The sequence below is a fragment of the Littorina saxatilis genome, linkage group LG7, assembly GCF_037325665.1.
Source record: "Littorina saxatilis isolate snail1 linkage group LG7, US_GU_Lsax_2.0, whole genome shotgun sequence".
Classification (NCBI taxonomy): domain Eukaryota; kingdom Metazoa; phylum Mollusca; class Gastropoda; order Littorinimorpha; family Littorinidae; genus Littorina; species Littorina saxatilis.
Genome location: NC_090251.1, coordinates 25,279,980 through 25,307,641, shown reverse-complemented (window position 1 = coordinate 25,307,641; position 27,662 = coordinate 25,279,980). Strand labels below are relative to the sequence as shown.

Here is a 27,662-nt window from a genome sequence, read left to right as displayed (position 1 = left end):
TACCAAACATTAACAGTCGGGGTGCTCTCTGTGTCACGCCTCCATTTGGTCACCTACCAAACATTAACAGTCGGGGTGCTGTCTGTGTCACGCCTCCATTTGGTCACCTACCAAACATTAACAGTCGGGGTGCTCTCTGTGTCACGCCTCCATTTGGTCACCTACCAAACATTAACAGTCGGGGTGCTCTCTGTGTCACGCCTCCATTTGGTCACCTACCAAACATTAACAGTCGGGGTGCTCTCTGTGTCACGCCTCCATTTGGTCACCTACCAAACATTAACAGTCGGGGTGCTGTCTGTGTCACGCCTCCATTTGGTCACCTACCAAACATTAACAGTCGGGGTGCTCTCTGTGTCACGCCTCCATTTGGTCACCTACCAAACATTAACAGTCGGGGTGCTCTCTGTGTCACGCCTCCATTTGGTCACCTACCAAACATTAACAGTCAGGGTGCTGTCTGTGTCACGCCTCCATTTGGTCACCTACCAAACATTAACAGTCGGGGTGCTCTCTGTGTCATGCCTCCATTTGGTGACCTACCAAACATTAACAGTCAGGGTGCTCTTTGTGTCACACCTCCATTTGGTCACCTACCAAACATTAACAGTCGGGGTGCTCTCTGTGTCACGCCTCCATTTGGTCACCTACCAAACATTAACAGTCGGGGTGCTCTCTGTGTCACGCCTCCATTTGGTCACCTACCAAACATTAACAGTCAGGGTGCTCTGTGTGTCACGCCTCCATTTGGTCACCTACCAAACATTAACAGTCGGGGTGCTCTGTGTCACGCCTCCATTTGGTCACCTACCAAACATTAACAGTCGGGGTGCTCTGTGTCACGCCTCCATTTGGTCACCTACCAAACATTAACAGTCGGGGTGCTGTCTGTGCACAATGGGAAGGTGGTTTTTTTTATGAATATATTTCGTAAAAGCCACTTGTGTATACATTACACACAAATCCAAATTACACCAGCAAGCAATGGGGGTGTTGATTTTTGGAATGTGACCAAATGCAGGGTCCCCACTGGTTTTTAGAAACAAAATTCCATGACTTTTCCATGAGCCTCAATAACATTTTCCATGACTAGATCCACAGGTCGCCATTTCCGAACACGCAAACTTTTTACGTCTTGTCACTGCCAGTTTTGACACTGGCTTGCTTTGCACTGAATTTGAGTCAGTTTCTACGCAGTGTCTCTTCGACAAGCATTTGCTACGCAGTCAGATTATCGGTAATGTTTGCTGGTCCTGTCATTTCACTAAACTGGACCAGCCACTGTTTGTATCCATCTCCACTTTCGTAAATTCCGTTTCGTAACCGTCACTGTGACTTGACGAACTGTCATTTTTTTCACCGCGATACACAGTTCATTGCGAAGATCTTCCTCGGTAATTCGTTCCATTCCGCATACTTTTTGTTGTCAAGAAACAACTCCAAAGAAAGTTTCAAACTCATCATCCTCCATCTTGCTTGTCGAAGCGCTAAAGTACTTTATCGATGCAAAAACAAAAGCAGAAAACTTCGACGAAACCAACTCAAATGCATCGCAGACGACACGACGAGATAACGGAAGGAAGTGAGCCTTGCTTTGGCTCAAGTGCCGTTAAAAATACCGTTATTCTCGTATGCAAATACGAACGAGAAGTTGGTCATACATGTACGAACAAGCCTTGTGCTGGCGACGCAAATCGCTGCTGGCTGGCAAAGGGGGGGGGGGGGGGGGGGGGGGGGAATGGCTGGGCAACGAAAATCGCCGCTGGCGTGCTAAAGGTTAATTTTTCTTTCTTATTTTTGTTAAATTCCATGACTTTCCATGACTTGAATTGAAATTCCATGACTTTCCAGGCCTGGAAAATTAAAAATCAAATTCCATGACTTTCCAGGTTTTCCATGACCTGTACGAACCCTGCAACATCAAATGGAGAGATGATCTAATCGCCTGGCCAGATCTGAGATGAGCTGAACTGTTTTTATGTGCCTTTCAAATTTCTTTCATTCCTATTATAGGTGTTTTTGTGATACATAACCTACAAGTTTACGGTCATAAAAATAGTTTCCATGTACATGTCACAGTATTATATTATGAATATATAACCATGTGGTTATTTGACCAATTGTTATCGTCTAGTTTCTTTCATTGAATCCTTGTTTGATTGTCCATTCGTTATCTTACCTGTTTTGTCAGTTTACATGCTTGGCTCTGGTGTGTAAATTTATCGATTTTTTATTCCACAGACTTAATCACAAGAGGCAATAATCTTGATGTTTTGTATAACTGGTACTTGCATATATTATATTCTCATTGGTATTGTCTCAAGGTATGTTTGATTTGTGTGTGTGTGTGTGTTCGTTTATTTCTTTGACTCATTATGGTTTTTATAGTTTTACTTTGCACACTTTCACTTTATTTCATTCTAGTTTTAGATGGGACAGATTGCAAGAGTACCGTACGCGTTACCTAAAATCTTGATGATTGATCTATGTGCCATAAAAATGATTTAGTTTGTCAGTAATTAAACATACGGTACATATAATTACCTTTGAAGTTTTTTGGATTTTGTTTTGTTTTGTATATTTGTGCAATCAAGAATCAATCAACCAAACCCCACACATGCACACACAACCACAGAACACAGAAATGTGTCATTAATTTTCTTTATTAAAATCTGTATGCCACAAAATCACACGTTGGACCTATTTAAAAAAATGACTGACGGCTATAGCTTAAACATCAAACCCCTGTTGCTGTCAATCCAAAATGCTGGTCTAACAAGAAGTAAATTCAATATACATAATCAAAACTTGGCGTTCCTCAACATGAGGAGTTTCTTTACAATTAACCTCTTATTTGTCTTCTTTGAACATGTTTTTTTCATACTCTACCTTAAAACATTAACATTGCACTGCTTTAGTTTTCCGGGTGCACTGTTTAACTTGTCTAGACCATTACATTAAAAAAATAAAAATATTCAAGATTTTTGTTCCGTCTTCATTTGTTTGTTTGTTTATTTGTTGCTTAACGTCCAGCCGACTACGTAGAGCCATATCAGGACGAGGAAGGGGGGGATGAAGGGGGCCACTTGTCAAGCGATTCCTGTTTACAAATGCACTAACCCATTACTTGTGTCCCAGCAGGCTTTAGTAAAACTAAATTAATACCTACTGGAAGATTACCAGTTTCCAGTATGTTAAAATAGGCTTAACCTATCTACTGCTGGGCTTACATCAGAACACTAACAGATTAAACTATACATGAATCGCGAGACAAGCGGCAAGAGAAGAGATTTTTGGAAAAAAATACAGGTGAATGAGCAAGAAGGCAGAAAAAGAAAAGAATTCATGAAGAAAAAGAGAGCATGACAGGAAAGAGGAACCAAAAATCTACCTAACAGCAAACTAGAAAGCTCCTGCGGTTCCAAAAACAGGAGGGGCCTTTAATTTCATAACCGCAGTGCCCCACTGCGGGATTCCGTCTTCATGAAAGAAACTGCTTACGGTGCCAAACAAAAATGCATGATTCAACTTCTTCTTCTTCGGCGTTCCAGGCATGATTCAAAAAATTTCCGTTTGTCCTACATTCAGATATTAAAGCTATATTGAATTGAATTCAAGTCGTTATTACTCTCTACCTTCACCAGGCTGTTCCTTAATATTTTAAAAGAAATATCACCTTCGCTTTCACGCACCATGCTCACTACCTGCACCTGGATGTGCATCCCTAATTTTATAACACTTCACAGGAAAATCCCCTTACTTTTCATGCATTATGCTCAGTATTTGAAGAGGTCCGACTTTGATCTAGTGTTTCTGAGTGGCAATTGTTCAGACCATTCAAGGGCCTTCTAATATTTTACTTGGGGTTGTAGGAACCGAGGCTGGGCTAAACAGTTATGAGCATGAGCAAAAAGCGTATAGTACATACACTGTCCACCTAACACAAACATCCAACTTGCCCAAATTTTAGCAAAAAGACCATCAGCACAAAAGGTGTACTGAAGCCTGGCACTGAAACGCGGCACTTTGGAGCCCAAGATTGTCCCTTTAAGTGCACTACAACGATAGCAACCTGGCGTACCACCAGGTGTGCTACTTGACCGACGGAAGGAGATCAAAAAGCGCCTCCCTCCTTTGGCCACAGCTGCCTGCCCCTGAAACGGCCGCTCTCAAATTGGCGACCGCCTCAAAAAGGATTGGCCATCGGCCAGAACCAAATATCACAGCCATAGGGGAATTGGACGACACAACAATTGTCATCACAGGGGGGGAAGGAAGGCAGAGATATAGAGCACAGTGCTCCTTTTCTCCAAAATCACACACCAGCACACAGTCGCTGCAAAAGGTCAAAGGCCATTCCACAGACAACAGCAGCCCGGCGATGAAGCAAGAAGGAAAGAGTCCGGTGCGGGGTCGCCAGCGACCAACCGACACTTCAGCAGTAGCAGCAAGACTCCATCCCCCGTCTGCCCCAGGAGTGAAAGCCTAGAGCAGACAAACGCAACACAGTTCACACAAATTTGGCCGGAACTGGTTGCGGTTTGCAGGGCCCACCACTGGACGCAGGGGCCTGCTCCGTGCCTCCCCCTCCTCCCACACACACAGAGCGGAGAGGGGGAGCGACACGGCTGTGGTTTGTTGACTAGCAAAACGCTTAACACAACGTCACCACGCTACGTCGCACAACACACAATGTTGTCACAACACAGACAGCCACTCAGCCGGTCAGACCGACAGCGCGACTTGCGCGATACCCCCTGCTTCAAGCAGGAGGAACCTTGCGAGGGCTCACAACCAGTCAGAGCCCTCTTAGCACCAAAGAGACCTGAATCTTCGTTCAGGATTTTGAAAACATTTGCTCCAACTCCGTTTCCTTGTGTTGCAGAAATTGCAACCACCTTACTGTGGGGCTCAAACAATAAAAGCTGTCAAAGGCGAAAATGGTCAGGGGAAAAAAAATAATCCAAATTAAAGTATGGTAAAGCATGTGTTGCATGAATCCCACACATCAGTATAATGCTATTTTCATGTGAGAAAAAAAGTACAGCTGTTTTGAATATCTTGTTTTACCGTTTCATTTCGAGAAAAAAAAAGATAAGAATACCAGAGGGAAAGGGTGGGGGTGGGATTGAGAGAGGAATGGAAAAAAAAATACAACAAAGGCTGACTTCATTAAAAAAAATATTTTCAACCTCCATGTGACCAAACACCTTATTTACCTACACAAGAGTAACGTTCAACCTTTCTTTATTTCCCTGTCAGATACCTACAGATGGAGTTTAGAAAAGCTGAAAGCAGAACATGGCAAACCACACAGCATGTTAAAACCTGGGGCGAAAGCAATTGTTTTTTTGGGCTGTCTTTAGCGGGAAACAACATAACCAAACAAACTGTCTCTTTGCTTTGAACAAAGTTAGTTGCCAAAGTTGAAAGTCTGTGGGACAGTGCGCTGGGTGAAGTGGTATCCACCGCCTTGTTCGATCTTCTTGGACTCTGTAACATAGAAACACAACAAATTTGTAGTAGTGAACCATTGTTGGACTCTGCAATATAATAGCAGACACATTTGTCTAAAGTTTTGTTGAACTCGGCAATATAAAAGCTGTCTAGTGCAGATGTGTTTATAGATTCACATTTAAAATACGACACCGTATTTGGAGTTCTTTTAACCTTTAAAATTGTTTCACCCCTTGCTTTTACAACCTGTCATGCATAAAATATCCAAATGAAGGCTTCTATTATCGGAAAATGTTACAGCTGAAGATTGCCGTCTTATGCTTGGAGTCTCAGCTTTCTGACAAGACTCTGCACATTTTGTTTTCATGTTGTGCGACATATTAACTAATATTAATACTCTGCCTTGATGGAGAGCATTCCTTCAAACTCATAATCACACTCCCCTGATTCACCAAGTAGGTTTCAACAACACATCCATTTTAACATTCTCTCTCTCTCTCTTGTAAACCCGATCTCGCGGATTTTGGGCATTCCTAAAAGGGTGGATCCACTGTACAACTAATGTATCAAACACTCACCTGACGCGGCCTTGCGCTGTTCGGCCAGCTTGAAGATCTCCTCCACCTGACCCTGTTGCTGGGGGGTCAGCTGACCGGTCAGTGCTGTGTACCACCCGCTGTCCACTGCGCTCAGGTCTGCACAAGTACACGCAACAGCACGTTAAACACACCTGACACGATCATCTATTGAATGGGAAGAAGTGCTCAAGTCGGCTCAATTACATGCAACAGCACGTTAAACACAATCAATTTGCTGATACCTTGCACAAGCAGAACAGGAGAAGAAAACAAACAAATTTCATCCTCGTCTTCATTCCATGCTTGACAAGAACCAAATTTGATTAGCAAACTACAAAGTCTGTGGACGTTCTGTCACACATCTCGATCAATAAAAAGAAACAAGTCGCGTAAGGCGAAAATACAACATTTAGTCAAGTAGCTGTCGAACTCACAGAATGAAACTGAACGCAATGCAACGCAGCAAGACCGTATACTCGTAGCATCGTCAGTCCACCGCTCATGGCAAAGGCAGTGAAATTGACAAGAAGAGCGGGGTAGTAGTTGCGCTGAGAAGGATAGCACGCTTTTCTGTACCTCTCTTCGTTTTAACTTTCTGAGCGTGTTTTCAATCCAAACATATATCTATATGTTTTTGGAATCAGGAACCGACAAGGAATAAGATGAAAGTATTTTTAAATTGATTTCGAAAATTTAATTTTGATAATAATTTTTATGTATTTAATTTTCAGAGCTTGTTTTTAATCCAAATATAACATATTTATATGTTTTTGGAATCAGCAAATGATGGAGAATAAGATAAACGTAAATTTGGATCGTTTTATAAATTTTTATTTTTTTTTACAATTTTCAGATTTTTAATGACCAAAGTCATTAATGGAAAATTTCCTAGATAAATTTTCATTTAATTAATATACTTACCCGAATCACATTAGCATTGAGTCACCTGAGATGCTTATCACTGAAAAACGCTTACCCGGCTAAAAATTTTAAAGGGAAGCAACCCATCACCAAAACGAAAGTGAAAGTAGCTTTGGTAATGGGCCAGCACACCGGGAGTTACCTCCCATACGGGTGTGTGCCACGTCACTTCCTCTAGGAACACGTGCCTATTCTCATACGGCTTTAAAAATCTTAAAACCATACGCGGGGCAGGTGGGAGGGAATACAGTATGTGATTCGGGTAAGTATATTAATTAAATGAAAATTTATCTAGGAAATTTTCCATTAAATAACATATTCTTACTCCGAATCACATTAGCAGATAACATCAACAAGGCGGTGGGCTAGAAATGAATCAAAACTCACCATCAAGTTCTGGACAGGAACTGGCCTGCTGCTATGAGCGCTGGAAGGCCTCTGGAGCCATCCTGTCGAAGAGCCAAGACGTCCCGAAGATAAAAGTTTATGAAAACATCTTCAGAACGCCAAAACGCAGTTGTCAGCACCTCCTCTAGACATCTGGAGCGCAGTACTGCCAGAGAGGATGCCCACGCCCTCATTTCATGGGCTCGGGCCGAGTCAAGTGGCAAGGAGGGCATGACCCCCCCCCCCTCTTTGAGCGACTCCACTCATAAGCTTGCTTAAAGAGCGAGGACACCCACCGGGCCAATGATACCTTCGACAAATCTTACTCGCGCCTAGAAAAGGGCGAGATAAACAGCAACTTCTGAAAACTAGACCGAAACGGCTGAGTCCGGGCTAAGTACAGACGAAGAGCCCTCACAGGGCAATTGACCGAGTCAAGGTCATCCGGGGTCAACGCGCTGATCAGAGCCTTGACTCTAACCAGCGGAGAGGCCTGCCCCGGAGACTGATTCTTGGCCAGGAAATCGGGCCGGAAACGCAAAGATGCGGAACCGCCCGACTCAAAGGAGATATCTCCAGGCTGACCCGACAGGGCGTGGACCTCGCTACCCCGTCGGGCCGTTGCCAACAAAAGAAGAACCAGCGCTTTGCGAGTGACATTGAACAGAATGGCCTCGCTCAAAGGCTCAAAATCCGCAGAACGTAGGAATTCCAGAATTAAAAACAAGTCCCACTTGGGAGCGGGCAAACGAGCTTTAGCTTCCTTAAGAGCAGCCCCTTTAATGACTGCAGCTATAACGCCTCCGACTCGAACAGACCAACCGATCTGCTTAAGAGTCGCCGAGATAGCGAAGCGCCGGACCCTCAACGAGGAGCCTGAGGCGCCCTGCGAAGACATGAAAGAGAGGCGGTTGGCGACCTGAAAAGAGCGCGGAGCCACCGAACTCACCCCTGTAGCTGAACACCAGGCAGTCCATGCCTTCCCGTTGGAAGCATAAACTGACGAGGTGGACGCTCTAAGCGAGCGAGCCACCAAGTCCAGACGGATGGAAGCCATCAGGAGAGGCAAAGTGGGGCGAATCTGAGCTTGGAGCTTGTCCACCCTTCTCTGAGAAGGCTGGACAGTCCACGCGACCGTGTCGAAAGACATCCCCAGATAAGTGAATGTCTGTGACAGGGTCAGCTCCGACTTTGCCCGGTTGATCGAGAACCCCAACAAGTTGGATTCTCGAAGAACCATCAGGGTATCTTGCGAACAACCGCTCTGGGACTGGTTCATGATGAGTCAGTCGTCCAGATAAGCCCGCAGGCGTATACCCTAGGACCTCACCAGTGCCCAGACCTGTCTCACCACCATGGTGAAAATCCATGGTGCGAGGGACAGCCCGAAAGGGAGTGCGCGAAACTGGTAGATCTGATCTCCCCACCGGAAACAAAGCCATTTCCGGTCGGCCGGATGCATAAGAATGAAAGTATGCGTCCGTGAGATCGATCGAGGTCACCCAGTCTCCTGGGCGGAGAGAGTCTCGGACAGAGGCTGGCGTCTCCATCTTGACTTTTATCTCACTCAAGAAAGTGTTGAGGAGAGATAAATCCAACACGGGACGCCATCCTCCTGACGCTTTGGGAACAGCGAAAAGACGCCCTTAAGTCCCAGGGAGCTATGGACCCAAACTCTCTCCACCGCGCCCTTCTGCTCCAGGGAGGCAATTTCCGACTGCAAGACGGAACGTGCTTCCTGCGAGAAGAGGGGCTAGAACCGCGGCGGCACTCGGGTAAGAGGCGCCTTTTCCTCCCGCCAGAGCAGGCGGAAGCCCAATCTCACCACTCCCACAATCCATTGGCTGTCTACTACCGACATCCAACGAGAAAGCGCACGGGAGAGGCCTCCCGCCATCACCAAGGTGGAAGGCGGGAGGGGGGTGAGATCGGGAGCGCTTCATTGGGGGTGTGGCTTACTCCCAGAGCCGCCACACCCCCTCCCCGATGCCGTCCTCTTCTTCCCGCCACGAGCGACCGGCAGCGCCTGCCGCTTCTGAGCTGGCTTGGGGTTCGACAATGTCTGAGCCTGCTTTTGCTTAGAAGGCTTAGACTGTTTCACCCCCTGCAGAGTGAAGTCGAGGAACTGACTGTCCTTGATCGACTGAATCTCCTTCTGTCTGGCATCCATTGCCAGAGAACAGAAGAGAGATTCCTCTGAGACCGGGGAGACTCTCAAGGTCTCCCTAGTAGCCAGCTCCGTGAACTGGGACTGCGAGAGGAAGAGATCCCTCCTACAGAGAACCGTTTGGGTGTACTGTAGGGAGGAAAGACGCAATTGTTCCTCATTGACCTTGGCCAAGGCGGACAAAAGCGCAGAGACATCGACCGCATCTTGTTCTTCACTGAGAGTGAAAGGAACCAGCGAATCGGTCAATGTCCGAGACAGAGTCCGAACAAGAGTCTCCGCAACGGAAGACAGTTCGATCTGCCGACGTCCAACCTCCTCAGCAGAGAGGAGGGAAGCCTCAGAAACCGGCAGAACCAAATCATGCTAGATCGGTTTAGCCAGAAGAGGCAGCGATTCCCGGAGAACCGGAAGGGTAGCCCTAGGGAGTGCAAAAGACGCCAGCCAGCTCTGGCTCTGAGTGGGCAAGCTAAGCTTCCTATTGCCCGTAGGCACAAAGGGAGAGGCTTGAGAAGCCGATGCCACCCACTGCTGAGCTGATTCCGGAACTGGACCAAAAGGAAGCAGTAACGGAACAGGCACTGGCCGAATACCACTCCCCGCATGTGCTGGACGAACCAGCGAATGCGAAAGTTGGTAAGCCACTGACGGAGACTCGGCGAACCGGAAGGAAGAAACATCTTCCTGTGCCGGCCGGAAGTCCGCCATGGCCGAAGGAACGAACGGAGCGTAAGAGTCCGCAGCCACCACCCCTTCGGGGAAAAAACGAGACGCTACTTCCGCCGCGATGTCAAGAACAGACTTGAGCTTCGACGGAAACACGCCCCGAGACTCCTCGTTGACCACTGATGGAGCATCAGAATAGTCACACATGGAACCATGACCAAAACCACCAGTTCCGGAAGCAGAAGCATGCCCTGGCAAACCGGAAACCGGAAATGCCTGTGCACGAACATCATCCTGCAACCCAGAACCTTGTGAAGGTAAGGGTAGGCAGGACGACCATCCGTAAAAAACCGGAGCTGGATGAGCTGACGTCACTCCCCCATCCGAGTGGAGTGATGCCTGCTCAAGCCTAGGCACTAAATGGCCGGAAGGCGTACGCTGGAATCCACCCTCTGGTATCCAGAAGGAAGCACCAGAAGAGGAAGCAGCGTGTCCGGCCGAAACCGGAAGTGTAGCCGGCGAAACCGCGCAATGCGGAATTGAAGGCTGCACTGGTTGACTTCGTGATCCGTAAGGACCGGAAGTCAGTGAATACTCCATACTGCCGCAGCCGCCGTAGCGTGCCTGCGTGGACGGATCATCACTTCCGGCGAGTGCCGGTAGTGTAGCCGACAGAACCGCGCAATGCGGAAGCGAAGGCTGCACTGAAACCAAAAACACCAGTTCCGGAAGCAGAAGCATGCCCTGGCAAACCGGAGACCGGAAATGCCTGTGCACGAACATCATCCTGCAGCCCAGAACCTTGTGAAGGTAAAGGGTAGGCAGGACGACCATCCGCAAAAACCGGAGCTGGATGAGCTGACGTCACTCCCCCATCAGAGTGGAGTGATGCCTGCTCAAGCCTAGGCACTAACTGGCCGGAAGGCGTACGCTGGAATCCACCCACTGGTATCCGGAAGGAAGCACCAGAAGAGGAAGCAGCGTGTCCGGCCGAAACCGGAAGTGTAGCCGTCGGAACCGCGCAATGCGGAAGTGAAGGCTGCACTGGTTGACTTCATGATCCGGAAGGACCGGAAGTCAGTGAATACTCCATCCTGCCGCAGCCGCCGTAGCGTGCCTGCGTGGACGGATCATCACTTCCGGCGAGTGCCGGTAGTGTAGCCGACGGAACCGCGCAATGCGGAAGCGAAGGCTGCACTGGTTGACTTCGCGATCCGGAAGGACCGGAAGTCAGTGAATACTCCATCCTGCCGCGACCGCCGTAGCGTGCCGGAGCGGACGGATCATCACTTCCGGCAAGTGCCGGAAATGCGGCAGCCGAAACCGACTGCCGCCGCTGTTCGATCAAATCCGGGGCCTCGTAGGTTATCGCCGGAAATGAAAGATCAGCATGGTATCGGTCGTGACCCGATGCGAAAGAGCTGTCTCCCGAGAGAGAACGTCCAGGCGCCTCACGAGGGCTATCGGACCAGCTCTGCTTACCAGCCGCAGCTGAAGAGGGAGGACGCTGCTCCAAACCGGAAAAGGAAGGCAAAGACACGGAAGCCAACGCCCGGACGTCACTGCCAGATGCCGGAAACGCCAAACTACTGGCGACGGAACGCTGGAACTCTGCCTGCACCAAGCTGCGGATTCCCGGAACCAGTGTCTTAAACAGAAAGGAACCAACGCACCCTGCACAGGTGCTAACAACGAGGACGAATTCTCCGTAGTAGAGAACCGGAGCAGACGTAACAGTAGCGCTAGGCGCCGCAAAAGATAGCAGAAGTAGTAACAGCGCTAGGCGCCGAAAAAGGTACAGACAACAATTGTTACGTTCTTGGTCTGTACAAGTAAAACTGCTAAAGAAGAAGCCAAAGGCTTAAATTTCCCCTTGGGGTCCGACTTGCCACAGCGCTTGTCTGAATCAGACATGCTGTCAAATCCATGTAAACAACACGAAAACATTTTACTGAATGTAAGTCTAAACGACTGAAAACTCAGTAAAAAACACACACTTTCGCGTCAACAAAATACGATAGCTACACTTGCCCAACAAAAACAGAGGCACGTAGAGCTACAAACAAAGTCACACGAGCTAGTAAACTAACTCACACCACAAAATGGCGAAACACGCAAGTAACTGACACACAAGTCAACAACGCGTGGCAACGCGAACAAATTTACTGAAACGTAAGTCTAAACGACTGAACACACAGTAAACACACACTCTTTCGCGTCAACAAAATACGATAGCTCACTTGCCCAACAAAAACAGAGGCACGTAGAGCTACAAACAAAGTCACACGAGCTAGTAAACAAACTCACACAACAAAATGGCGAAACACGCAAGTAACTGACACACAAGTCAACAACGCGTGGCAACGCGAAAAATTTACTGAAACGTAAGTCTAAAAGACTGAAAACACAGTAAACACACACTCTTTCGCGTCAACAAAATACTATAGCTACACTTGCCCAACACAGAAAGGGGCACGCAGAGCTACGAGCAAAGTCACACGAGTTAGCTAACTAACTCACACAACAAAATGGCTAAACACGCAAGTCACTGACACACAAGTCCGCAAAAAACGGACAACGTACAGTAACGAAAACAGCGCAACAAACCAACAACAAACGGGAACGAGCTCACCAAACTGTAGGCAAGGCGAGCAGAAAAGCTGGGTAACGTGGCCGGCGGGTGTCACTCAAACACACAAGGTCAGCCACAGAGCGTTCTAAAAGTGAACCGTCCTCTCCGAGGTGAAAAAGACGTATGAGAATAGGCACGTGTTCCTAGAGGAAGTGACGTGGCACACACCCGTATGGGAGGTAACTCCCGGTGTGCTGGCCCATTACCAAAGCTACTTTCACTTTCGTTTTGGTGATGGGTTGCTTCCCTTTAAAATTTTTAGCCGGGTAAGCGTTTTTCAGTGATAAGCATCTCAGGTGACTCAATGCTAATGTGATTCGGAGTAAGAATATGTTATTTAATTAAATTTTAAGGCACCAAGCTGAAATGCAATACCGAAGTCCGGGCTTCGTCGAACATTACTTGACCAAAATTTGAACCAATTTGGTTAAAAAATGAGGGCGTGACAGTGCCGCCTCAACTTTCACGAAAAGCCAGATATGACGTCATTAAAGACATTTATCAAAAAAATGAAAAAAACGTATGGGGATATCATACCCAGGAACTCTCATGTCAAATTTCATAAAGATCGGTCCAGTAGTTTGGTCTGAATCGCTCTACACGCACGCACGCACGCACACACACACACACCACGACCCTCGTCTCGATTCCCCCCTCTATGTTAAAACATTTAGTCATAACTTGACTAAATGTAAAAAAGAAACTAAGAAAGAAGAAAATCATGTTCACTTACTTTTCGATCCATTTCCCTTCAGAAATGTTCCCTACATGTGTCACAGAGACAACATGAAAACTGAAATACTGCCAAACTACAGACAATCACTTACTGCTGAGTATCTCTTTGAAGGCGACGTATTCATCCACGAGGCATCGCTCATCGTCCAGGGGAGTGTTGTAGCTCTCAAGCTGGGTTTCCTCCGCCCCGTCGTCGCTGTACTCCCCGTCACTGTCATCTCCAGCATTCTCAGCCTGCAACAAAGAACACAGTTGATATTCTGCACATATCCCTATCATTTTTCTTCTTCTCCTGTGTTCCTGAGGTTTTACCTCTCACAGTCACCTTATGGTGTGAGTTCTGTGTCACACCATTGATTTTTTAATTTAAAATGATATAGTTTATTTTTTTTAACCTGTCATGTGGTAAGCATGATGTCTGTTGGGGTGTGCATACTAAACTGACAGTGTGTTTCCAAGTTCCCAGTCTGACCTGTTAAACTACTGTGCATTGATCGTAAATTGTGCATGCATTTGCACAAGGGTGGTATGATTCCTCCTGCAGTGAATGTCGACTCTGGGAAACCCAAACAAATTCCCACCGTACCTGGGTTCGAACCCACACAGAAAGCGACACAACACACTGAAATGACATAGGCAAATGTATAACTTACCGCCTTGGCCAGTTTCTCCAGGTACTGCTGCCCCTCCTCATCAATGTCGTCTTCATCGCTGGCCAGCACCTCTGCAACAAATAAGCAACACACACCTGTACAACACACACTGGGACACACATTTGTATCACACTTTTCACACCTCTACAACACACACAAGTGTATACCAAACTTCACACAAATATTTGGACTTGGGTCATGTGGAGAGGTCACAGCCGGACACGGCTCATTACCAAGACTCACTGATTACTTGAGTGAGTCAAGAACACTTCAGTATTAACAGCGACAAAAAGCCACAACTTACCAGCATCATGATCAACTTCCTCATCTTCTTCTTCGTCGTCCGAGTCATTCTCGTTCTCGGCACGGCCTGTAACACACAAACGTTACAACGTATACACAAGCGTACTACAGGTCACAAGCGTCTCTTGAAAGTTTTAGCATAAGAACTATATGTATTCCAATTTCACTGTGTGAGTTAGCAATACCTGACTGTTTTCAACGCGACCTTACAATATATTTTGACAAGACAAGCCTAATGCTTGCAAATCAATGCACAAGCTTTAGCATCCTATGTTTACGTGAGAAAAAGAATATCCACTGACTGGCATAGGCGCGCTTGAGCCCCTGGAAGAGGATGAGCATGGCGGGTAGGACCTCCTGTGCAGCGGCCGTCACTTCCTGCGGGCGGGTGCTGGTCATACTCAGCAGCGAACACAGGCCCAGCACACTCAGCTTGCGGTCGTGAAGTCTGCACAACATACCCAGACCTGTTTACCCCCATAAGTGTTTTGGAGTAATGCTCAGCCCCAAAAATAGTAATCCTGGCACAAAAATAGTAATCATCCAGCATTCGTCGCCAATTACAACGCACATGACAACTGTGTACGCGAAATGCAATCATGCACATATATCCATCATTCACAAACAAAACACATCAGTCAGTTTTTGTAGTCATCATAATTTCAAAGAAGATCACATCAAAAGCACATGCATCACTGATTATTTTTTGTGTGCTCGTAGTAGGCCTTTTTCAGTGTGTCAAGCGCTTCTCTACTGTACTTGCGCTTGCCGAATGAGTGAGGGCGAGACTTCACCACTAGAAGGCTCTCCAGCATCTCATCAGACAGACATGATCTCTAGTCAGTCCTGTGCTTTTTCACCCCATTTGCCATTGAAAAAGACAATGCCAAACATGTGAATTAATAAAAATAACTTTTTTTTATTTATGAAAATCGTAGTCTTGACACGGATAGCGGAATGGCGTATTTTTTGCAGAAAATCGTATTTGTTTGTTTATTTGTTGCTTAACGTCCAGCCGACTACGCAGAGCCATATCAGGACGAGGAAGGGGGGGATGAAGGGGGCCACTTGTCAAGCGATTCCTGTTTACAAATGCACTAACCCATTACTTGTGTCCCAGCAGGCTTTAGTAAAACTAAATTAATACCTACTGGAAGATTACCAGTTTCCAGTATGTTAAAATAGGCTTAACCTATCTACTGCTGGACTTACATCAGAACACTAACAGATTAAACTATACATGAATCGCGAGACAAGCGGCAAGAGAAGAGATTTTTGGAAAAAATACAGGTGAATGAGCAAGAAGGCAGAAAAAGGAAAAGAATTCATGAAGAAAAAGAGAGCATGACAGGAAAGAGGAACCAAAAATCTACCTAACAGCAAACTAGAAAGCTCCTGCGGTTCCAAAAACAGGAGGGGCCTTTAATTTCATAACCGCAGTGCCCCACTGCGGGACAGAAAATCGTAATAAATTACGCCAAAATCGTAAGGGTAAACAGGTCTGCATACCAGTCAAAACATTACTACACAGTCAGAAAATCAGAGGAATTTTGATTACCCGTGGCTGCTACCTCGTAATTGATACATCTATCTATGAAACATTCAACCAAGTAACTCATTTCATCTCTGATTAAAAACAAAAGCAATGACCAATTGACTGTGAAAAGTGCTGCTTGTTTTCAGCTCATACTGGCCAAACCTTTGTAAAGCCTAAAGTCAGGCTCATGGAAGGGGAAAAACATTCTGTGCCACACACAAATAATACATGACCAAGCACACTATTCTCACACTATAAAACAGACAAGACATTATTTGATATTTCCTTCCAGTTTGAGAAGAAGTTTGGTATTGATCAGAGCCAGCGTATCCATCTTAGGCCAGAGAGGACCCTGGTTACAGTGCATACAGAGGCAGACAGCACACAGACCTCGGACAGCAGAGAAAACCCCCACTGCCCCACAGTCACCCCCTGTACTGCCCCACCGAGAGGCTGGACACTCTGCCTGCACCGTTGTCCTCAGAGAATGGATCAAGCGTCTCATCATCTCAACGTCTGACTGAAGAATGATGGTGTTCAAAGTGTAAAGCCAACCTCTGGGCTTGATACAACACAAACACGAGGAAAAGCAGCCTGCTGTCTTTCTTTCTTTCTTTATTTGGTGTTTAACGTCGTTTTCACCCACGCAGGTTATATCGCAAAGAGGAAAGGGATAGAGCCACTTGTCAATTGTTTCTTGTTCACAAAAGCACTACTATACAAGAGGCGAAGCCTTCAAGGCTCACGTAAGAAATAGACAAACAGTAACACAAACTCACTACACGAAGCTTCGCAAAGTCTTAATACCCAAAACCCGCAGCTACGGCGTGGTACTTTGACCCCAACATCGCTTCTCAAGTTTTGGCATGCGAAGCTTCGTCGTAGCTCGCAACGAAGTTGGTTTTTTTTTTGTAAGAAGAGTGCTTTTCGATTCAAGATGGACGACGAAATCAGACTCAATACCATAGTGAAGAATGCATTTATCGACTTTGGTTGACCCAAAGTACAAGAACTAACCTCCTACCTGTATTATTTCATACTGCGATGCATTGACATGTCGAATGAAACTCGAAATCCCAGCGCTCACGCCAACTGGTCCCGGCCGTGCTCAGTCAACGAAATAGAACACATACAATTAACTTACGTCATCATCAAGTACGTAAAGTACAATTTGTGACGTTAAGTACTCAGAAAGAAGCACACCACGCGCTGGTCGAGACTTCGTGCAAGCGCTTTCTGACTAATACGATTTGAGACGCCAAGACATGAAAAAAAGATAACTCTTGCCTTCCAACTAGTCTCGGCCCGCTCAAAACCGAGACAGTAATTCCTTCGCGTGACGTCTAACCCTCTTACGCCATAATGTGACGTCTTCAAATGACGAAATGTTAAAGTTTCTACCACAGACATACACACGCACAAACACACACACACACGCACACACACACGCACAAACGCACAGACAGACAAAGTTACGATCGCATAGGCTACACTTACGTGAGCCAAAAATTTGCTCCAGGGGCTTGCAACGTAGTACAATATATTACCTTACTGGGAGAATGCAAGTTTCCAGTACAAAGGACTTAACATTTCTTACATACTGCTTGACAAATCTTCACAAACAAGAAGGGCAAAGCCCATACGACTCACATGCTTGACCTCGACCTTTAGGGTAACTAAACCTAGCAATGACATCATACACTAAGAACTGCTTTGCACATTTTTCCTACCAAAATACATGTGACCTTGACCCAAGGTCAAGGTCATCCAAGGTCATGCAACACAAAGCTGTTAATTCAAGACATAGGAAGTACAATGGTGCTTATTGGCTCTTTCTACCATGAGATATGGTCACTTTCAGTGGTTCACTACCTTATTTTGGTCACATTTCATAAGGGTCAAAGTGACCTTGACCTTGATCATATGTGACCAAATGTGTCTCATGATGAAAGCATAACATGTGCCCCACATAATTTTTAAGTTTGAAACAGTTATCTTCCATAGTTCAGGGTCAAGGTCACTTCAAAATATGTATACAATCCAACTTTGAAGAGCTCCTGTGACCTTGACCTTGAAGCAAGGTAAACCAAACTGGTATCAAAAGATGGGGCTTACTTTGGCCTATATATCATATGTAGGTGAGGTATTCAATCTCAAAAACTTCAGAGAAAATGGGAAAAATGTGAAAAATAGCTGTTTTTTAGACAACATTTATGGCCCCTGCGACCTTGACCTTGAAGCAAGGTCAAGATGCTATGTATGTTTTTTGGGGCCTTGTCATCATACACCATCTTGCCAAATTTGGTACTGATAGACTGAATAGTGTCCAAGAAATATCCAACGTTAAAGTTTTCCGGACGGACGGACGGACGGACGGACGGACGAACGGACGTCCGGACGGACGGACGACTCGGGTGAGTACATAGACTCACTTTTGCTTCGCATGTGAGTCAAAAATGACTATATTCTATACAAGAAACACTTAACAAGGGTAAAAAGAGAAACAGAATCCGTTAGTCGCATCTTACGACATGCTGGGGAGCATCGGGTAAATTCTTCCCCCTAACCCGCGGGGGAGAGCCTGCTGTCCTTCTCTGAGTCATTTACACACGAGTTATCAGATTGTTATGCCTTGGTTTTTGTGAATGATGTTAATCCCCTCGTTAGTACATGTAGCTGATTTCTGTCATATGGGTGATATAAACAAGCTGAACTGGAGAAAATCTGACTTTTCTGGTACATTGCTGCTTGCTGCTGTGACCACAACATTACAGAAGAATCTTTCCGATTTTTGGTTTACAAAAAGCAAAACATTCTGATTCATATACAGCCTTTTGCATTTTTACTTCGGGAGCTGGGCACATTAATAAAAGATAGATCATTTTCAAGCTACACTGTAAAAGAAGCATCCTAGCTATCAGCTTGCAGAATTTTGATCAGAGCCAGCGTATCCATCTTAGGCCAGAGAGGACCCTGGTTACAGTGCAGACAGAGGCAGACAGCACACAGACCTCAGACAGCAGAGAAAACCCCCACTGCCACACAGTCACCCCCTGTACTGCCCCACCGAGAGGCTGGACACTCTGCCTGCACTGTTGTTCTCAGAGAATGGATCAAGCGTTTCATCATCTCAAAACATCTGACTGCACAGTGTTGTGTGCTGTGTAGTGTAGAGCCAACCTCCAGGCTTGATATTAAAACACATGAAATGATCAGATTGCACCATTGTCCATCTGAATGAAGCTAATACCCTCATATAGGTGATATGAGTCACATGGGTCCAAAATGAACTGAAGCAGTACAATTAAAACAGGTTAATTAAGGTGAATTAAATTTCCTGGTCAAGGACGGATAAAGAATTGTTCTTGCTGTAGCTGTAAATTTTTTGTAAAGTTGCCGCTTGCTACTGTGACCACCAATGGAGAAACTTTCCGGTTTTGTTTTGTCTGGCAGCTTAGGCAAAACATTCAAACACTTGCAACTCAGGTCATCTGACAGAAGTAAATCATCACTTAACATGACCAGCAATCAACCGACTTGGGAACCCCCGTTTTGTTCTTGGAGTATTCTTCAATAAACTTGTCGTATTTTCAGAAAAAAATAGTGTAGTCCACACAACATTTAACCATCCATGATTCAATCATGCTTCGCACGTGTCTGTTGCACAGTTAATTAAGTTTACCAACACATTTAAAACTAATGCTCCTTCCAATGTTTAAAATGCTCCTTCCAATGTTTAATGACAAAAGCTGTAATCATCGATCAAATGCCGAGTTATAAAGTTATTTTTAATCATTAAAATATACAGTGCACAAGAAATAATCAGGAATGACAGGGATGCGCTAAGTAGTCTAGGAATTTTTCTCGTGGTATTTTATTTCAACCGTGCGTACTGATCGTATTTTAGACAAATAGGCGTACAAAATACGGCAAAATCGTGTGGGTTCCCAGGTCTGAATCAATGTCACGTGATAGCGTCTCAGAAAAGTAACCCTTTTCTGGAAGTGAAGTGTCACAACCCCTAAGGTGATGAACTAAACATTGAAAGGTTCAGCTCTTACGCACATTAAATAAGTTAAATAAGTTAATTCACTGTCAATCTAAAAATCTCTCCCCCCCCCCCCCCCCAAAAGTTTTCTTTTTACATTTAGTGATTAATTACCAGTTTCCAGTATGTTAAAATAGGCTTAACCTATCTACTGCTGGACTTACATCAGAACACTAACAGATTAAACTATACATGAATCGCGAGACAAGCGGCAAGAGAAGAGATTTTTGGAAAAAATACAGGTGAATGAGCAAGAAGGCAGAAAAAAGAAAAGAATTCATGAAGAAAAAGAGAGCATGACAGGAAAGAGGAACCAAAAATCTACCTAACAGCAAACTAGAAAGCTCCTGCGGTTCCAAAAACAGGAGGGGCTTTTAATTTCATAACCGCAGTGCCCCACTGCGGGAATATCCATCTTTGGCCAGAGAGGACCCTGGTTACAGTGCAGACAGAGGCAGACAGCACACAGACCTCAGACAGCAGAGAAAACCCCCACTGCCCCACAGTCACCCCCTGTACTGCCCCACCGAGAGGCTGGACACTCTGCCTGCACCGTTGTCCTCAGAGAATGGATCAAGCGTTTCATCATCTCAACATCTGACGGCACAGTGTTGTGTGCTTTAGTAGGGCCAACCTCCAGACTTGATACTAATAGATGTACTACACAGGAAAATCAACCTGCTCTTCCATCATTTGCACGTGTTAGGATCAGATGGTTACGCCGTGGTCTGTCAGAATGAAGCTAATCCCCTCGTTAGGACATATAGGTGATATGAGTCACATGTGTCCAAAACAAATCGAAGCACTACCATTGTAAAGTTTTTGTCAAGTTGCCGCTTGCTACTGTGACCACCACTGGAGAACCTTTCTGTTTTAGTTTTGAGGCAGGTTACTGTTTAGGCAAAACATTCAAACACTTGCTACTCAGAAGTCATCTAACCGAAGTAAATCATCTCTGAACATGTCCAGCAAGACATTGATAGCATCAATCCCTGCGCCTTGAATATGTGCGCAATATAAATTGCATCACATAAAAATAAAAAATAAATCCCTGCGCTTAGAACTGTACCCACGGAATACGCGCGATATAAGCCTCATATTGATTGATTGATTGATCTAAGAAAAGACGTCATTCTTTTCTGGAAGTGAAGTGTCACCGCTCCTACAGCGATGAACCTTACATTTCAAGGTTCAGCTCTGACGCACACTGAATAATTTCACGTTAAAACTGAAAATCTTGAACCCCCCCCCCCCCCCTATTAAAAAAAAACACCAACAAAAACTTGTCATGTTCAAAAATGTACTCATGTAGCCTGTCACACTCTTACTATGCCAGCCGGTCATGCTAAATAGAGGATAGATGAATTTAAAGTTCTCAGTGTTGTCCAAGCCAACGAGTTTGGAGTTTTGATCAGAGCCAGCGTATCCATCTTTGGCCAGAGAGGACCCTGGTTACAGTGCAGACAGAGGCAGACAGCACACAGACCTCAGACAGCAGAGAAAATCCCCACTGCCCCACGGTCACCCCCTGTACTGCCCCACCGAGAGGCTGGACACTCTGCCTGCACCGTTGTTCTCAGAGAATGGATCAAGCGTTTCATCATCTCAACGTCTGATGGCACAGACAACCACTCAATTTGAACCAAAACCTGGCCTGAGAAAATAATACAACCTGCTGTCCTCATATGGTACTCAACTAAAAGATTTTCTCTGAATGTTTAGTTTTTGTGTGTGTTTTTTGTGGAAAATATTTTCTGGTCTTTGCCTGAAGCAATCATATAAAACGAAGACTTTCCGACTTATTTTTCTCTCTTCTTTTATTTATAACTTCATCCGATTTCCTTAAAATTGTAAAGCAGTCAAGGGAAAACCAGTGCCTGGCCTGTCTAAAAACACCTCCCGCTGGAGGGATTTTGCAGCCAACGCAGTGAAGATAAATAGGGAAAAATTTTCTCTGAGCGCGCGCCAGCAAGCAGGATGACCCAGAACTGAAAGGTATACTTGGTAATCATCAGACTTTCTGACTTAAGCCAAGCGTTTGACTTCTGACCCCTTATTTATCTGTATGCAGACAAGAGCCATGAGGGTCGTAAACAAGCTTTGAAAATAATGGTATCTAATAAAGAAGGGAAGTAAACGCAATAAATATGGCAAAATCGTTTGGGTTCCCAGGTCTGTTTTTTCCCGATTTCCTTGCAATTGTAGAGTTACGAATACGAATACGAATACGAATACTTTATTATCTCATACAGAGAAATTTCAGTATGGTGCACATTAAAAGACAAAACAAATAATAAGACAACAGATAAAAATACCATACGAAGCATACTAAGCATACTACACTCGCGCACGCATATGTACACTAACAGGAATAGTAACATGATTCCAAATAGGTTAAAAGTTTAACGCTAAAAACTATCATTATCACAGGACTAGATATGTCATTGAACAATATTTATCACAGGACTAGTCATTCGAGGGTTATCACATTCATTCATCACAGAAATCAGTGCATATGTTCACCTGTGGTCTGACTTTTCTTGTGTGTTGCTGTGGCCATTTTATTACTGCAGAACCCCTGCCTGTGCCTGATGCACTTGTAGGCAAAATGTTCAAACATGACTTGTCCAGTTCAGAAGACATCAGGGGGCCCAAGGACTGTTATGCCGGGGTGGAAGTAGAGATAAGCGCCTACTTCCCAAGAAATGCTCCATATGGCTTCGTGTCTCCAAACACCTCTGACAGTCAAATCCAGCTCCTGGCCTTCACGTGGCGGGCCCTGTCTTCGACTAACAGGAGAAGGGATGCAGGCGGGTCCCTGGCGCCTTAAAACCAGCTGCTTCGGGCAGATGGGGCTCGTCAACCTTGGATGGTCGCTCATCTAGGAGAAGGACAACTCCGATTTCAAAACCCGCACTGCCTTGTGTGCGCCTTGGGAAAGGCAAAGGCTACGAGAAGGAAAACTTCGACAACAAACCCGGGTAGAGTGGACTCGACAGCCCAGCAAGGCAGCTACTCTTGGGGAGGAGGCAACCCTGAGTAAGAACCTCAACCACCGAAGACGGAAGACAGCAGCCAACTTGGCGTGGGAGAAAATCGGCTGTCTACGCTTCCACGATAATATGGCCGTACAATTATCCCATCGAACACAGAAGAAGAAGACATCAGACACAACTATATCATTCGAACATGCAGGGGCAAAACTGGGACAGTGTCTCAAAGAAAGGAATCCTTTTTCTTGATTTAAAGTTTCACTCATTGTACAGATATGAAGCAAAGCCCGCAAAAGTCATTTCCAGCCAACAAATCAGTTATGTCTTACACACTCTTTCTGAGCATTTACTGTTTTAAGTCTTGTGGTTTTAATGTAGGATGAAACAACTATATCATTCAATTGACAAAAACTAACAGCCAGTGAGTTAAGATTTTTGATCAGAGCCAGCATATCCATCTTTGGCCAGAGAGGACCCTGGTTACAGTGCAGACAGAGGCAGACAGCACACAGACCTCGGACAGCAGAGAAAACCCCCACTGCCCCACAGTCACCCCCTGTACTGCCCCACCGAGAGGCTGGACACTCTGCCTGCACTGTTGCCCTCAGAGAATGGATCAAGCGTTTCATCATCTCAACATCTGACAGTAGAATGATGGTGTTCAAAGTGTAACACAACCTCTGGGCTTGAAACAACACAAACACGAGGAAAAGCAGCCTCCTGGCCTTCTCTGAGTCATTTACACACGAGTTATCAGATTGTTATGCCTTGGTTTTTGTGAATGTTGTTAATCCTCTCGTTTAGTGTATGTAGCTGAGATGCGTCCTATAGGTCACACAAACAAGCTGAACTCGAGAAAATCAGTCCGACTTTTCTGGTACGTTGCTGCTTCCACCACCACATTACTGAAGAAACTTTCAGATATTATTTGGTTGTCAAAAAGCAAAACATTCACATAAATATGTATTTCAGAAAGCGTCTCACGCAACTAGACCATCACATATATGTCCAGCAAGACTTTGCAACTGTCTTAGAAAAACGGTAACCCTTTTTCAAAGGAAAGTGTCACAACTCCCCAGAGCAATGAAGCAAAGATAGGATGAATTCTGAAGCACACAATATTCATATTCACTGAATTCAGTCAAGAAACGTGTCCCCCCTCCCTATTCTTGAACACTTACTAACCTATCCTTTTGCATTTTTACTTAGGAAGCTAGGCAAACTAAATAAAAGATAGATCAGTTTCAACCTACACTGTAATATCATCCTAGCAATTAGCTTGAGGGATTTTGATCAGAGCCAGCGTATCCATCTTAGGCCAGAGAGGACCCTGGTTACAGTGCAGACAGAGGCAGACAGCACACAGACCTCAGACAGCAGAGAAAACCCCCACTGCCCCACAGTCACCCCCTGTACTGCCCCACCGAGAGGCTGGACACTCTGCCTGCACCGTTGTCCTCAGAGAATGGATCAAGCGTTTCATCATCTCAACATCTGACGGCACAGCCAACCACTCAAACTGAACTCAAACTTAGCGTGAGAAATTAATACAATCTGCTGTCCTCATATGATACTTAGCTAAAAGATTTTTTCTGAAGTTTCTTTATTTGTTTTATGTTTTTGTGGTAAATATGTTATGGACTTTGTCAAAAGTAACCTACAAAAATCAAAGCTTTCAGACTTTTTTCCTTATTTCTTTTAACTTCATCGGATTTCCTTGAAATTGTAGGTGTACAGCAGTCCCTCTCATGAACGGACACCCTTGGGCCATAGCAAAACTGTCCGTACATTGCAGGTGTCCGGTCACGGGAGGGGTGACCACACCACCCCCTCCCCCATACACTCACACAGAGACACACAAACAACAGGATTGAGTCTATGCTAATCACTTCTTGTGGCTACTATAAACAATAACAATAAACTCCTAATACTTCTTTAAACGTTCTGTAAAAAGGATTTGTATGAAAAGTGTTGAAAAGAAGAGATAAAATAAATCCTCAAGGCAGTGAACACACTCACCATGCACTGACATACGAAAGCAGCCACACGAAACACAGCACAGAGGAGCGTGTGCAGATGCTTTGCAAGAATAAGCTTGAAAACCAGTTTGAATAAATAGCAGCAGATAGAGCTGCATGTCATAATCAAGTAATTTATTGTTTCTTATCTGGCTTTATTGACTGCATGCCGATCATGTGGCATGGCAGTGACTTTTCACTCTTCAGTCGGAAATACACTGTACATAACACAGCTCCCACTCTCCCTCACTAATGCCTACCCCAAGCCGTGACAACTGATGCTTGGAAATTGTGTGGAAGAGTACACCTCTCTATTTCTCTCCAATGCTCTTCCTGCTGACATGCGGTGACACCGGACACCCCACAGAGTTTAGCCAGCTAACCCTCCACCCCCCCCCCTTTTCTCTCTCTCACTCCCTCCAGCCATGTACTGTTGGGGGCTGTGGCCAGAGAGGCCAGCTGCACTGTTCACTCAGAGCAAAACCAGTTGACTGTGTCGTAACTTTTGACAAAGCAAGACAACTGAAGGGTTCATAGATTAGGCAACCGACTCACTGGTCAAGGCTGAGGGGAAACAAGAGTATCTTGTCAATGAAAGAGGTTACACACAGACACACGATGGGTACACCTGCACTCAAGTTATCAGTGACTGTCATCACACCATTGCGGCTGTGATCTTTGTACCAAGAGCCGGACTGCTCTGTTATCGATTTTGTTGTGGTGAAAATTTGACGATGGTCTGTCCGTACAATGGAGGTATGACCTGCTGTTGGGACCGAAAATGAGTGTCCGCGTCCACGTTTAGCACATGGGTGAAAGCTGGGAAAATAAAATTGACTGAAAATTTTTTGAGGCAGGGGTCCAGGGGCCGCCCAGGCCCTGGCGGGGTACGGGGCAGGGCCCCGCTAGGGGGTCCAGGGGGGCAACGCCCCCCGGCCGAAAACGAATTTTTGCATTGTGCAATGTGATTTTGTGGCCTTTCCTGGCAAAAAATACACTATCATGCAGGTCAAAAAAATACCTTCAGATTCTAATGATATGGTAAAAAGGGTAAACAAAATCAAAACAATTCACAGAAGTAATCATTTTTCTTTTGTATCCTTTCACACTTGCATCTTCCAACACAACTACACAATTGATAACAATTAACATTGACAACAGCCATACTACATGACATAAAAAGTGAACAACTGAACAATTGAAATAAAATTTCGAAATATTTAATTATAAGAAGCAAACATTGCCAGACAGGCATTTAAATAAATGATGATACAGAATGTCACACATGCAGACAGCATGATGTAGCACTGCACAAAGTAGCAACTAGGCAGTAGCATCTCTTATAGTGTAAATTTCTCAAGGAAAAGCAGTTTCAGTATCTCAAGATATAGAATTAGAAAGTTATAAACAAGAGTAATATCATGGTCTCAAAATGGATTGATTTCACTTACAGTTTCAAGCACCAAACTTATCACACACAGTTTTAGTTTCATGAACTGCAAAAGCAATCATGTACAGGTAGACACCACCTTTTCAGTTTTGACTAGAACAAAATTTAATGAAAACATTAACTTGGATATCACACATTTACATGTCAGTGCATGTATCTTTTCTTCACTTTAGTTTCCATTCACAGTGACAAATTATCATAAAAAGAAAAAAAAATGAACAGACAAAGTGAAAATAATCATCAATGATCAAACCATCCAATCATGTTTTTTCTTTCTTTCGTTACTCATAATGATAATGATAATAATTAATTACAGGGAACATGGAAGGAAAAGGCACCGTCAGTGTCACTGATAAATCAAAAATCAAATCTTATATGCACACGTCACATGTATCACTATCAAACAGTAAACCAGCAAGTGTCACACTAAAAACCACAGATAAGATTATTTTGCAAATGAAATTATGCAAAACAAGGACAGGAGCACAATACACATTTTTTACTCCATGTCGTTACACTGACTAAATAATCTTAGTGCCTTTGATTATCAGAAATTGACTGATACTCTGAAGCAAAACACTGTAAAAAATGAAACCAAATGAAATTACAGTGTACTTTCTCTTTCAACGTATACAAGACCTAAACAAAATGTGAGAAAAATGTGTCTTCCAGATGAGGGATTCTCACAAAAAAGGGTAAATTTAGGCTTTCGCTCACAGAAAGTATCAAGTTTCCAATGAACAAGGATCAGTTCTCAAGACGTGGCTCTTTGAAAAAGCTTCTTATGTCGATTGTCCCCTGAGCTTTTCTCTTCAGAGTGTTTTTGGTTGAAGCACCATCACTTGAGGTTGAACAATGTGAAGGTGGGGGGCGAGCAGACGACACAGTCTTTGTGGTTGGAGCACCAACACTTGAGGTTGAACAATGTGAAGGTGGGGGGCGAGCAGACGACACAGTCTTTGTGGTTGGAGCACCAACACTTGAGGTTGAACAACGTGAAGGTGGGGGGCGAGCAGACGACACAGTCTTTGTGGTTGGGGCACCAACACTTGAGGTTGAACAACGTGAAGGTGGGGGGCGAGCAGACGACACAGTCTTTGTGGTTGGAGCACCAACA

At 44.9% G+C, this 27,662-nt stretch overlaps 2 protein-coding genes across 2 annotated transcripts in view; one reads left to right on the top strand and one right to left on the bottom strand.

Moving 5' to 3' along the window:
* The window catches only part of LOC138971035 (transport and Golgi organization protein 2 homolog), a 29,409-nt gene extending 26,410 nt beyond the window's left edge, over positions 1 to 2,999 (top strand). The window contains exon 8 of the mRNA XM_070343638.1: positions 1,890 to 2,999. The gene's annotated coding sequence lies outside the window, so the exon portion shown is untranslated. The remainder of the gene's footprint in view (positions 1 to 1,889) is intronic.
* Positions 3,000 to 5,059: 2,060 nt separating this feature from the next.
* LOC138971027 (importin-7-like) overlaps positions 5,060 to 27,662 on the bottom strand; it is a 55,936-nt gene continuing 33,333 nt past the window's right edge. The window contains exons 21-26 of the mRNA XM_070343629.1: positions 14,802 to 14,947; positions 14,501 to 14,566; positions 14,197 to 14,267; positions 13,636 to 13,777; positions 6,036 to 6,152; positions 5,060 to 5,493 (exon numbers count right to left, since the gene is read on the bottom strand). Of these exons, the coding sequence (XP_070199730.1) occupies positions 5,414 to 5,493; positions 6,036 to 6,152; positions 13,636 to 13,777; positions 14,197 to 14,267; positions 14,501 to 14,566; positions 14,802 to 14,947 (622 nt within the window). The 3' untranslated portion in view covers positions 5,060 to 5,413. The remainder of the gene's footprint in view (positions 5,494 to 6,035; positions 6,153 to 13,635; positions 13,778 to 14,196; positions 14,268 to 14,500; positions 14,567 to 14,801; positions 14,948 to 27,662) is intronic.